The 13,986-nt window shown below is 36.5% G+C and overlaps 1 protein-coding gene across 2 annotated transcripts in view; it reads left to right on the top strand.

Annotated features, from left to right (window-relative positions):
* Window positions 1-13,986, top strand: part of VWA8 (von Willebrand factor A domain containing 8) — a 364,304-nt gene that overhangs the window by 35,774 nt on the left and 314,544 nt on the right. For both annotated transcript variants that reach the window (XM_086711392.1, XM_086711387.1), the window contains one exon: window positions 11,370-11,500. In XM_086711392.1, coding sequence (XP_086567518.1) covers window positions 11,370-11,500 — 131 coding nt within the window. The remainder of the gene's footprint in view (window positions 1-11,369; window positions 11,501-13,986) is intronic.

Below are 13,986 nucleotides of genomic sequence, written 5' to 3'. Positions count from 1 at the left end.
AGTTGTGTCATTTTCTATTTCTTCCAGCGATGTGTGAGAATTCCAGTTCTTCCACATTCTTGCTAGCTCTTGGTATGGTCAGTCTTTTTAATTTCAGCCATTCTGATAGGTATGTAATGGTATCTCATAGTGATTTTAATTTGCATTTCCTAGTGACTACAGATGTTTAACACTTATTTATGTGCTTACTTGCCATCTGTATATCTTTGGTGAAGTGTCTGTTTAAATCTTTTGCCCACTTTTTTATTAGGGTGTTTGTGTTCTTTTGAGATTTGAGATTTCTTCATACATTCTGGGTAAAAGAAATTTATCAGATATAAGATGAACAAGTATTTTCTTTCAGTCAGTGACTTGTCTTTTAATTTTTTTTAATTGTATCTTTTGAAGAGCAGGTGTTTTATTTAAAAAAAAATTTTTTTTTTCAACGTTTATTTATTTTTGGGACAGAGAGAGACAGAGCATGAACGGGGGAGGGGCAGAGAGAGAGGGAGACACAGAATTGGAAACAGGCTCCAGGCTCTGAGCCATCAGCCCAGAGCCCGACGCGGGGCTCGAACTCACGGACCGCGAGATCATGACCTGGCTGAAGTCGGACGCTCAACCGACTGCGCCACCCAGGCGCCCCTGAAGAGCAGGTGTTTTAAATTTTAGTGAAGTCCAGTTTATCAGTTTTTACCTTTATGTTTTGGGGTTTTGGTATCATACCTAAGAAATCTTTGTCTAACCAAAGATCATAAAGATTTTCTTCTTTTTTTTTTTCCCCTAAATGTCTTCACAGTTGTATACATAATTTACATTTTGGTCTATTATCTATTTTAAGTTAATTTATTATATATGGTGTGGGTCAAAGGTCATTTTATATAAGTATGGATCAAAGTTCATTTTTTTGCATATAGATATCTAATTGTTTCAGCACCGGTTGCTTAAAAGACTATCATTGTCCCACTGAATTGCCTTTGTACCTTTGTTCAAAATCAGTTGTCCATATATATTGTGAATCCGTTTCTAAACTGTTCCATTGATCTCTTAGTGTGTCTTGACACCAAAGTCTCACTATCTTGATTAATATGGTGTTACAATAAGTCTTCAGATCAGGTAATGTTCGTCTTCCATCTTTGCTTTTTTACAAAGATGTGGGCTATTCTAGGTCCTCTGCATCTATATGATTTTAGAATCAGCTTGTCAGTTTCCACAAAAAAGAACTGTTGGGATTGGGATTGCATTGAATCTATTAGTCATTTTGGAGACACTTGATATCTTAATAATATTGAGCTTTCCAATCCATAAAGGTGTATCTCTACATTATTTGGATCTACTTTAATTTCTTTCAGCAGTGTTTTGTTGTTTTCAGTGTACAGGTCTAGCATATATTTTTTCAGAGTCATCATTCAAGTATTTATTTTTTAATGTTATCGTAAGTGGTATTGTTTTTTAATTTCAACATAGAAGTACAATTGATTTTGTATATTGATCTTGTATCTTGGCACCTTGCTAAACTCACTTGTTCTAGAACTTGTTTTGGTAGATTTCATCACAGTTTCCGTATAAACAATTCTGTTATATATAAATAAAGGAAATGCTACTTCTTTCTAATCTGGAAGGTGTGGTTTTTTTGTTTTTTGTTTTTGTTTTGGCCTTACTGTATTTGTTGGTACCTCCAGTAAATGTTGAATAGAAGTGGTCAGAGGAAGGAATATTATTGTCTTATTTCTCACCTTGGGAGAAAGCATTGAGCCTTTTACTCTGACGTATGATAGGCATAGGTGTTTCATATTCGTTGTGTATCAAGATGAGGAAGTTTTCTCCCATTTGTGCTTTGCTTAGAGATGATTTTAATTAGAAACCTATATTCTATTTTGTCATGTTTTTTCTGTGTTCTTGGACACGATAATGTGGTTTTTCTTTTTTAGTTTGTTAATATGATGAATTATATTTGATTGATTTTTAAGTGTTAAGCTAACTTTGCACTACTGAAGTAGATCCTACTTGGTTGTATTGTGTTGTTGGTTTTACATATTATTGGTTTTAGTTTAAGAAAATTTTGTTTGGAATTTTTGCATCTGTATTTCTGAAGGATATTGATCTGCAGCTTTCTTTTCATCTTAGATCTAGCTGCTCTAACAAAGCATCATAGTTTGGGTGGCTTATAAAAAAAACCTGAAATTTATTTCCCATAGTTATGGAGGCTAGAAGTCTGGAATCAGGGCACCAGTATGGTAGGGTTCTGGCAAGGCCCTCTCCTTGGTTGTGAACTGCTGACCTCTTGTATCCACACATGGCCAAAAGCGTGGAGAGACAGAGAAAGCTTCTGTGTCTTTTCTTATAAGGGTATTAATCCCATTTATGAGGGCTTCCAATCACCTCCCAAAGGCCCCGCCTAATACTACTGATCATATTGGGAGTTAGGACTTAAACATGGGAATTCTGGAGGAGCACGAACATCCAGTCCATAATACCTTCCTTGTGATATCTTTGTCAAATTTTGGTATTCAGGCAATGATGGTCTTATAGAATGAATTGGGAAGTATTTACTTCTTTCCGTTTTCTGACTGAGTTTGTATAAAATTGGCAATTTCCTTAAATGTTTGGTAGGCTTCACCTTGAAGCTGTCTTGGCTTGGGGTTTTCTTCGTGGGAAGGTTATTCACTAATTCAATTTCTTCGTTAGATATGGTTATTGGGGTTACCTTTTCTTATGTTAGCTAAAAAAAAGCTGATTTTTTAAAGGAATTTGTTTTTCAAGGAATTTGTCCATTTCATCTAAGTCTTGGAATGTATTGGCATAAACTTTTTCACAATATTCACTAATTCTCCTTTTAATATTTGTAGTATCTGTACTTCATGTCAACCCCAATCTCATATTCCTGATTTTGGAAATTTGTATCTTCTCTCTTTCCTGATTAGTCTTTCCTGATTGGTCAATTTTATTGATTTTGTCAAAGAACTTTCTTTTGGTTTCACTGATTTTTTAAAAATTATTTTGTTTTGGGGCACCTGGGTGGCTCAGTCAGTTAAGCGTCCAACTTTGGCTCAGGTCATGATCCCACGGTCCATGGTTCGAGCCCTGCATCAGGCTCTGTGCGGACAACTCAGAACCTGGAGCTTGCTTCAGATTATGTCTCTCTCTCTCTCTCTCTCTCTGTCTCTCTCTGCCCCTCCCCTGCTCATGCTCTATCTCCATCTATTTCAAATATGGATAATAAAACCTTAAAAAAAAATTAAAAATTATTTTGTTTGCTATTTCATTGATTTAAGTTCTGATCAGTAGAATTTCATTTCTTGGGGTTTCACTTGCTCTTCTTTTTCTAGTATCTTAAGGCAGAAGCTGAGGCCATTAACTTGAAGTCCTCCTTTTTCTGTATTTTTTAATGTTTATTTTTGATAGATAGAGAGAGACAGAACGTAAAGGAGGGGCAGAAAGAGGGAGACACAGACTCTGAAGCAGGATCCAGGCTCAGAAAACCCATGGACCATGAGATCATGAAAGTCAGACGCTTAACTGACTGAGCCACCCAGGCTCCCCAATCCTTCCTTTTTTCTCAGTACAGGCATTTAGTACTGTAAAATTTCCCGTAAGTACTGCTTTAGTGGCATGCCATAAATTTTGATATATTGTGGTTTCACCTTTGTTCAGCTCAAAATGCTTGGCAGTTTCCCTTTGGATTTCTTCTTTGACCCATGCGCTATTTACAAGTGTGCTGTTTAGTTTCTAAATATTTGGAGATTTTCCCAAAGATCTTTTTATTATTAATTTCTAATTTAATTTAATTTTGGTCAGAGAACATAATTTTATGAGTTGAATCTTATAAATGTACCCAATATATTTTTTTTTTTAATTTTTTTTTTCAACGTTTATTTATTTTTGGGACAGAGAGAGACAGAGCATGAACGGGGGAGGGGCAGAGAGAGAGGGAGACACAGAATCGGAAACAGGCTCCAGGCTCTGAGCCATCAGCCCAGAGCCCGACGTGGGGCTCGAACTCACGGACCGCGAGATCGTGACCTGGCTGAAGTCAGACGCTTAACCGACTGCACCACCCAGGCGCCCCGTACCCAATATTTTTTAAAGTGACTATATTTTGGAGTGCCTTGGGCTCAATTGGTTAAGCCAATGACTTGGTTTTGGCTCAGGTCATGATCTCACAGTTCGTGAGTTCGAGCCCTGTGTTGGGCTCTGTGCTGAGAGCATGAAGCCTACTTGGGATTGATTCTCTGTCTCTCTCTCTGCCCTTCCTCTGCTCTCTCTCACTCTGTCTCTCAAAAATATAATAAACTTCAAAATAAAAATAAAAATGACAGTATTTTGTGGGGCACCTGGGTGGCTCAGACAGTTAAGCATCAGGCTTTAGCTCAGTCATGATCTCACAGGTCCTGGGTTTGAGCCCCTCATCGGCTTTCTGCTGTCATCACAGAGCCTGTTTCAAATCATCTATTCCCCTCTCTCTCTGCCCCTTCCCCCTGCTCTCAAAAATAAAACATTTAAAAAATGACTATTTGCATACATCATTTAAGAAAATATTCTTTGTTGCTATTTTGTGACCATTTCCACAAAAACCATATATGATATAAATTTTCTTGTGTCAAGTATTTTCTAAAACTTGACTTTAAAAAAGTAACTTAGCTTTTTGTGTGTGGAAATAATACATTTATATGGTTCAGAAGTCAAAATAATATAAAAAACTGCACATTGAGGAATCTCAGTTTCACTCCTATTTTCATCTACATTACTTGCCATGTTATTAGTTTTAGGGTATCTTTCCTGTATTTTTCTATGCAAGTACAAGAAACGCATATATATTCTAACATCTCAACACAAAAAATAAACAACTTGACACTTAATCATTGTGTATGGATATGCTTTAATGTATTTAATGTATATTGATGTGTTTTTCTCGTTTTAAGAAAAACTGAATAACTTCTCTATGCTGAGTACTGTGCTGGCCAATATTGTGCTTCTCATTTAATTTTGATTACAGCTATATTGGATCAGACTCCTCAGTCTACATTATAGATGAATGGCTTTATGTAAACTGAGGCTCTCTATATATGCAGTGGTTTCCTTTGACACATTCAGAGGACCTTTTGTATTCATTTTGCTGTTCTTGGTGCTAAGCATATATAGTAGATCCTTAATAAATGTAGCTGTGTGAATGATGTAATTTCTTAGTTCAGTTAGCCCGTGTGGTAAATAACGAGGACTTAAGTTCTAAACATAACTGTATTGTGTCCCCTCCTCTCATGTTTTCTCCCTTGTCCATTATATCCAAGTACAGAATGATATATGATAGGTAGGTGACAGTTTAGTAAATGAGCATGTACTTGCAGTGAGATTCGTTGCGATTCTTTTGAAACCTCTCATTGTGATGAGGTAGCAGGAGTGAATGCAGGGGAGTGTGGCAGGCCTGTGTTGAGATTCTTTCTGAACTATTTTGTAGGACGACTATGGTGAATAAGATGAAATGCCATGAGAAGGTACCTGACATAAGCTCTACTAGTCAGGGATATGGTAAATACCGGGTTCATTCTCCTTTATCTCTTCGGGGTGGGCTGTATGTAGGTCCAGAAGGTAGTTTGAGTATAAACTCGGAAGCCCATTCATTACCACCGAGTCCACACTGTACAGCCTGCTATCTAGGACACACACCAGGTAGAGGACTTTGCAGGCGAGGATAAGGCTTCAATATCATTCCATTCGTGGTTCTTACTGGCTGAGGGGTTTGACATGGTGCTTTACCTGTAATCCTCATACTAGACGTTCTTGATAAGTATTATTACCTTTATTTTGAAAATAAGAAAAGCCCGGAAGATTCAGAATTCTTGTCCAAGGACACTGATAAAGGACAGGATGAGAAATCACAACTAGATCTGTTTGGCTTCAAAGGCTTTTTTTTTTGTTTTTTTTTTTCCTCCATTATATTATGTTTCCTCTTCGGATGCTTAGGAAACACCACTAGTTTTAAAGGATTTATTATAATGGGATGAGAACTTAGCATAATTTTCTGAAATGTTAATTTTAATCTTTATATATATGACAAATTGAAGTCTGTGGAGGGAGAAAATCATAATTTGGATTACTTTAATAGACTTATTTTAAAGTCCTTGAACACGCCCGGGCAAAAATAGTACACATTTTTTTTTAAAACAAGTATCGGCTAGGGATTGAATAAGGAATGTAGCCCAACATGAACCAGATGTTTGATTTTTACATAGAGAAGGAAATGTTAGACTATAGGATCAAGCTCTCTGGTATTATTTGGACATCAGTTTATCATTATGTGGACTCCTGGAAGGTAGCATCTTGTGCCTGAAAACAATGAAGTCAGGGATTTCTCTTGCGCACAGGGCTGTGTTTATATTAGGTTATGCGTGGCAGTTTGGCAGTTTGTTTTGCAGATGTTCGTAATGTACAGTCTTACATCTTGTTTCTATTTCTAGAATGCTTTTAAGTATGACTCATGTTTTCTTGAGGCCATCCTAAAAATACAGCAAATTTCAAGCATTAATGTAAAATACACCACAGACACCACACGGCACTACATAATGCGTTCTCTCAGTAGTTTAATGTAATTTTTTGACAAATTAAATATTTTCTTTGACAAAATATACTATTCTAAAATATGAGCAAGTGGAAATGGGAGGTTTTTTAGAGAAACAGCCCTCTCATAACATAATGTAAAATAAAATGAATTAGAAATTTCAATAAAAGGAGAAAAACATGGTATCATTGACATCCTCAAAAACCAAGAAATAAAATTAATGGCCAGAAAAGCAACTCCATTAAGTTCGATGGAGCCCCCATGAGGCACACACTTGTAGGGAAATTCTTGGATCTGAAGGTAGAGCCTGTTAAAAAGATTTTGGACCCTCTCTCTCTGCCCCTCCCCCGTTCATGCTCTGTCTCTCTCTGTCCCAAAAATAAAAATAAAACGTTGAAAAAAAAATTAAAAAAAAAAAAAAAAGATTTTGGAGGGGCAATAGGACATCACGGCTACAGTGCAAACTTTGAACTCAAACGCTGAGCTCTAAGTCTTGGTTTATGCACATATAAACTGTGAACACCTCAAGACTACACCTCAAGAACTTTGATTTTCTTATTTGAAAAACGTAGGGAATGAATATTTAATGAAGTTCTTGTATGACACTTAACTATTATCAGTCACTGTTCTAAGTGCCTAACTTAATCCTCATAATAACCTTATAAGTAGGTACATTTATTATATCTGTTATACAGATGGAGAACCTGAACACAGAGAGTTTAAATAGCTGATTGAGTTTACATAGCTGGTAAACAGCAGAGTTGGGATTTGAGCAGTCTGGCTTGATTCTGTATCTGTACACAGTATAGTCTGCTAAATCCCAGGGTTGTCATGAGATCCTGTATGAAAAGTCATTTGTATTTTTATCTGGCACATGAAATGAATGCACTAAATTATAACCATTGTTATTACTGTTTATTGGGTAAAGAAAAATAAGGGAAAGGAAAAAGTCTTCTTGAAGATATGGCATTGCAAGGCCAGCCACACGATTCAGAAGCTGCTTATACATATTAAGAAAATTATGTAGAATTGGAATGTGATGATGAGAGCCTTAGATATTCTGACATCTAACATCTCAGTCTCCAGGTAGAACGTAATCACTCTTGACTTGCCTCCCTAACAATGTCATTTTTCAGAAAATAGGGGAAACTAAGGGGAACTCTTCCTCTGGGCTTACTTGTGACTAAATAGAAATAATGCATTTGTGGCATGCAAACAACAGAAACCCTGAAAAAAAAAAAAACCCACACATGTCAACCCAGGCACAGTATTTCTCAACAAGGGTGCCATTAACATACTGGGCAGATGGGACTGTCTTGGACATCATATGTAGAATCACTAAATGTCAGTAGTGCACCCAGTCATCCCTCGTCCCCCAAGGCTTTGCAACAAGCAGAAGTACCCCAGACATTTCCAAATGTCTCTGGCGGGCATAGCGTGATGGCAGTATTGCCACTAGTTGAGAACCACTACTGAGTGGCAAGAGGAAAGGAAGGGATTGCTGAGAATTGTCAGATGTGCCTTAGGCCAGCGGTCCTCAACACATTAGGATCACATCGAGTGGAAGAACACCTATGAGCATCCTCGCAGTTATACTCAGTTCCCAGAATTCCCGCTTTAAATAACTATGCCTTTCTCTCCTACTTAAGAAAGTACGTGGTATACAAACTGCTCTGTAAATACAGGCATAATTGATTCTTCTTGACTTTGCTAAAATATACATATTATTCCGAAACCTCAACACTTCATCGACACTGACAACTTAGGAGAGGCAGACCTCACATTTGATTAGGAACTGGTGCCTTCAACTTTAAAAAAGCCTTGAAAATGTATACAGTTCCAAGTTCAAGGCATTCAAAATGGAATGGAGCTATATAGAACTAAATGGAGACTCTGTAATTATGAATAGTTACAACAGTTATAAATAATAGACAGTGGAAGGAAGTTGAAGAGACCAACTTGGCTTTACCTTCTAGAACTTTGGAAATGTCGTATTTTAAATAGTCAAGTCCAGGTAATGGAAGGTCAGGCGCATTGCCAAAGCTGAATACAAAGGAGTGACACTGAAGTGTAGAGAAGGCCTGTGGCCAAAGTAAGTGAAGATTTGTAAAAATATAAAGAAAGAAATCCCAGAAATGTTTATGTTTTTAATTATGTATTTGATACCAGTGTAAGAAGAGATAATAGATCTGTAGGATAGGGAACATTGTGTAATTTATGATAGAGAAGTTAGAACTTAACTTTTATCTTGTGTCATCCTTAAACAGCAAGCAGACTGACTCATCTTGAAATAAGAAAGAGTAGACTATATATCACAAAGGTGGATTTAAGCCTGAAGTAGGAAAGGAAATAGTTAAGTGGACATTTGATAGTTATAAATGAGGTTGAATCTCCAATCTCGGGTGAATTGCTTCCATTGCATCATGAAACTCCTTGATAGATTCTCAGAGGTCTAGGTCTTAGAGCAATGTTTCTCAATATGTTTTTCATTATTGCTCTACTAAAGACATTTACCTCCCCCCTCCCCATTGTCTTTCCCCAGTCTCATGAAACGTCAGTACCTCAGATATACTGTATATCTTTTACGCATGGTATCCCTTTAGTGGACAACAGACCCTTGTAATATCTAAGAATTCTTTTCAACCCCTCTTTAACTTCAGATTTTGCCCCCTTGGGGGTGATATGCTCCCTATGCATGTTGTAGAGGATTCATAGAGGACAGGAGAGAAACCAAGCACCTCTGATCAGGTGTTGAGTCTCCTTATTTTTAGACATAGAGGCACTTGATTTGGGGAGATTACAAGATGCTTTGGTGTGATCCCAGTGACATGATAAACCAAGCAGGCTGCCCCAAACCTTGTTCTTGACCGTCTCACCCTGGTAAAGAAAATCAGAAATTTATCTTTATTTTTTCCAATGATTAAATGTTAGCTTTGGGGGATGGGTTAGGGGGATACTACCCTTGTAATGTGCTGTTGAAGGTGGTCGGGGAAGCATAGCGTTAGCCTTGGCAGGTGTTCTTAGTTTGAATTCTTTCATGGCCTCACTGGGTGATTAAACAAAGTGTAAAAAGTATGGAATATATTCAGTACATGTAAAAGACTTTTAGGATACGTGTGTGTGTGTGTGTGTGTGTGTGTGTGTGTGTGTGTGTGTGTTTATGTGTAAAATGCAACACAATAATAAAGCAAAACTGTAACCCACATCCAGTATAGGAACTAGAATATTACCAAAATCATTAAAGCTATCTGTGAGAATCTCTGATTCCATGCCCAAGTGTCCATTATTCTCAGTTTATCATTCTCTTGATTTTTTGCTTTTCAAGCACTGTTTTATTACATATGTATGTATTTCTAATGAATTCAGTTTGCTAGTTTACTGAGCGTTATCAAAAATAGCATCATATGGGATTTATTCTGTGACTTAATTTTTCGCTCAATACTATACCTTTAGGGAATTAATATTGTTAGAAGTAGTGGTAGTTCATTCTGTTTTTGTTGTTATGTAATATTCCTTCATGTGTATTTTATCCACTTCCAGTCTCCAGTTGTATTTTTATTTTTTAAAGAATTAATAAGCTATATTTTTCTTTGTTGTATTCAGTTTGTTTAGAATAACACTCCATGATTATTCTATGTGTCTACCAATGTACAAGGGCGAGAGTTTTTCTTATGTACCTAGGAATGCACTTTCTGGGTCACTGAGTGATTTACAAATGAGCAAACAGAAATTAATTGTGTTAATTCAAACATTTATAAAATGCTTAGGCAGATGAGCAGATTGACAGATTTAATAGTAGACTTAGAAGGGCATTGAATGAAGTAGTCTTCTATTCCCAACAGTTGCACATGTTAGTCTTCAAACCTTCTAACTGTGAAGTTTGAAAGATCTCACAACCCATTGACAACTTAAGTTATAATATAGTTTTCTTAAAATTTTCAAGACTGTGATAATCATTAATTGTCTGGGATGATTTAGTCATGTCCCTTTTAGAACAAAAGCATTGGGCTATAGAATTGTGATAATGATTCTAATTCCTTATATCACCCTTGAATATCACTTGTATTTCTTTAGTGACACTTAAACGTGACCATTCGAATGTTCTTGTAAGCTTTTAAATGTGATATCAAAGGCACCTGGGTGGCTTATTAAATTAAACCTCTGACCCTTGGTTTTGAGTCAGGTAGTGATCTCCCAGTTCATAGGTTTGAGCATCAGGCTCCATGCTGGCAGTGCGGAGCCTGCTTGGGATTCTCTCTCTCTCCCTTTCTGTCTGACACTCGCCTGCTCATGCTCTCTTACTCCCTCTTTCTCAAAATGAGTAAATAAAGTAAATAAATAACAAGTGTGATATTATGTGATTCTTTGTGATATCATAAGCTTTGTCCTGTTTTAACATTGGTAACAATGGTTTTAAAGCAGTGAAGCAGTGTGAGAATTCACCAGGTCGATGTATTGATGAATATAATATATTTTTAAAATATATTTTTAAATATTTTTAAATATTTTTAAATTTTTTTTTTCAACGTTTATTTATTTTTGGGACAGAGAGAGACAGAGCATGAACGGGGGAGGGGCAGAGAGAGAGGGAGACACAGAATCAGAAACAGGCTCCAGGCTCTGAGCCATCAGCCCAGAGCCCGACGCGGGGCTCGAACTCACGGACCGCGAGATCGTGACCTGGCTGAAGTCGGACGCTTAACCGACTGCGCCACCCAGGCGCCCCTTTTAAATATTTTTAAAACATAATACACTATATGCCTTGATTGCTTAGAGGTTTATAAGTAGTAGTCTGATTTGCATTTCATTTCATCTTGTTTTTTCGTGCTTGAAGTTTCAGACTCTCTGGCTCAATCTGTAATTCAGCATCTAAGATGGATGATGCAGAAGGATCTTTTGGGGCAAGATGTCTTTCTCATAGGACCTCCTGGGCCTCTTCGACGCTCTATTGCTATGCAGTACCTGGTAAGCAATCAATTCTTATGGATTCCTAAGGGTCTTAACTTTGATTAATTGTGTTCTAACATAAATTAAGATTAAGAATTTACAAAAATATCAAGATTATTCATTACTTGAAAAAAATTTTAATGTTGAAGGATGCTTTCTTTAATAAGGAGTGTGGAATAATGTATGTTGTTGTTGTTGTATGTTGTTCATAGCTTTAACAAAATTTTGTTGTCACTAGAAAGTTCTCAACTTCTGATAAAAAAGAAATACAAATTCAGGCAATGAGTAGCAGATAGAATCAGCAACTATGAGGTTACAAAACAAAACTTAGTTTTATATTACATTATATAATACTATATGTTGTATTACATTATTATTTTATGTTATATTAATTTCATATTATATATTTTATATTTATATTACTCAAGAAATATCCTTTTTTCTTTTTTAAATTTTTTAAATTTTTGTTTATTTTTTTAAAATACAATTTATCGTCAAATTGGCTAACATACTGTGTGTAAAGTGTGCTCTTGGGTTTTGGGGTAGGTTCCCATGATGCATCGCTTACCTACAACACCCAATGCTCATCCCAACAAGTGCCCTCCTCAATGTCCATCGCCCATTTTCCCTTCTCCCCCACCCCCCCAACAACCCTCAGATTGTTCTCTGTATTCAAGGCCCACATTTTAAAAGGCCAAATAATTCTCTTGACTTTTTGTTGTTATATGGTCTTTAAGGAGAGCCTACAGTTTGTCAAATATCTCTTATATGTTACACGCTTTTTTCCTTCACATAGATGAGAAAACAAGTTTATGAAATAACTCACTCAAGCTTTTTTCCAGCTAGTAAATGATAGAGCTAGACTTCAAGTCTTCTTTCTGACCTGTTATCCTCTTACATGTTTGTAGTTCTCTGAATACAGTTGTGAAGTGAGTTGAAATATTAAAATCTCAATCCAAATAAAAAAAAGTTGTATAAGACCTTTTTCCCCAGTTTGCCTGCATTAATAGGCATTGCTGTATTGATGGGAGGAAGATTGCCATCAGGTGAAGTTGTTCTGTCTGAAGATATTTTTTAGGATGAAGGGGAAGAACTTTAAGCTTCCTTGTGTTACTTGATATTGAAGAATTGATTTCTGTGCTATTTGAAATATGCTTCATGTCCTCTTTTATTTCAGTGGTGAATTTATTTTGGTACTTCCAAAATCATGTAGGGTGAGGATGATCAAAATACAATGGACAAATCAGAACTTAACTCTTTCTAGCCCGTACCTTCCATATCTTTTATTTGCTTCTGGAATGAGCTTGTGAGGTATAAGGGGTCATCGTAGTATTATCCTCATTTTATTGATAAATAAGGCAAAAGCGGCTTGCCTAAGAATGCAAAGTCAGCTACCGAGAATCCATTCTGCCTGGTTCATTTCAAAGACCATAATATCTCACTTTGATTTTGTTTCTGGGCAAGATTCTGAAGCTTGTTAGGAATGTGGAATGAGAAGGGCTAGGACATCATAGGTGTCTTGTGGGTTCAAAGATGCAATATAACCTGTATCTTTAAAAAAAGAAAACAGCAACAAACTTTAAACTCCGCCTAAGAGCTGAGCTGCCTTGCAAACTCTGCCCTGGGTACTGTTGCTGTTAGATATAAGATCCCATGCTTAGTAATATCCAGAGTAGATGAAGTCTTTACAGGCAGAGATTTGGGGGCATAATTTGATAGTTGTGTTTACTTTATATTTAATTTATATAGAAGGAGTGGTATAGATAGCTCAACAAACTCAACAGACCCCTGCTGCCTCCTCGATCTGCCGCTCCTGGTACTGTTTGAACTTGCTCATACCATTTCTGGGAAGCAGCAGCTGAGGAGACATTGGCGTTTGTCTTGCCTGAGGAACCAGGATTATGTCTTCAGTGTGGCAGTTCAGAGTGTTACTAGGTACAGTTTAACAATAAGAGGCGTCGCTTTGTCAACCAATTTTGACAGGGTTTTTCAGTGATCACATTCAGCCAGTCAATGAAATAGACATGAAGGTACCAATGATATGTTAAGAAACAAGAAGGAGGCATCTGCTAAAAAGAGATATTGTGTCTTTAGTCCAAAATCGTGCTTTCAGAGGCAATTCATTCTTATTTAGAAAAATACTGTTTGGTATCAACACATCTTTACCACTATGACGTGTGTTTTCTCTATTTAAAATGTTTTCTACTTTCCATACATACTTAAATTTATAGCGCATGGGAACAGGCATATTTTATAAAACCAAAATGACAATTATGATATATTTTTATCAACATGATATGGCAGAGAAAAAAAATTCTGTTGCGTGAAATACCCTCTTTTACCATTAATGGCATGCTCATTCAATTTTTTCCCTTATACTTCAGTAAATTAATTTGTTCTCTCTGTTTAATAAGAACATATTATATGCCTTACTCAACTGGAGAACATCATTGTTTTTAATTCAATGTTGTAAAACCAAGGCTAATGTTAAAACCTGTTTGTAC

The sequence above is a fragment of the Puma concolor genome, chromosome A1 (genome assembly GCF_028749965.1).
Source record: "Puma concolor isolate L17-30 chromosome A1, mPumCon1.1.hap2, whole genome shotgun sequence".
NCBI lineage: Eukaryota > Metazoa > Chordata > Mammalia > Carnivora > Felidae > Puma > Puma concolor.
This window is presented reverse-complemented; position numbering and strand designations above follow the sequence as displayed.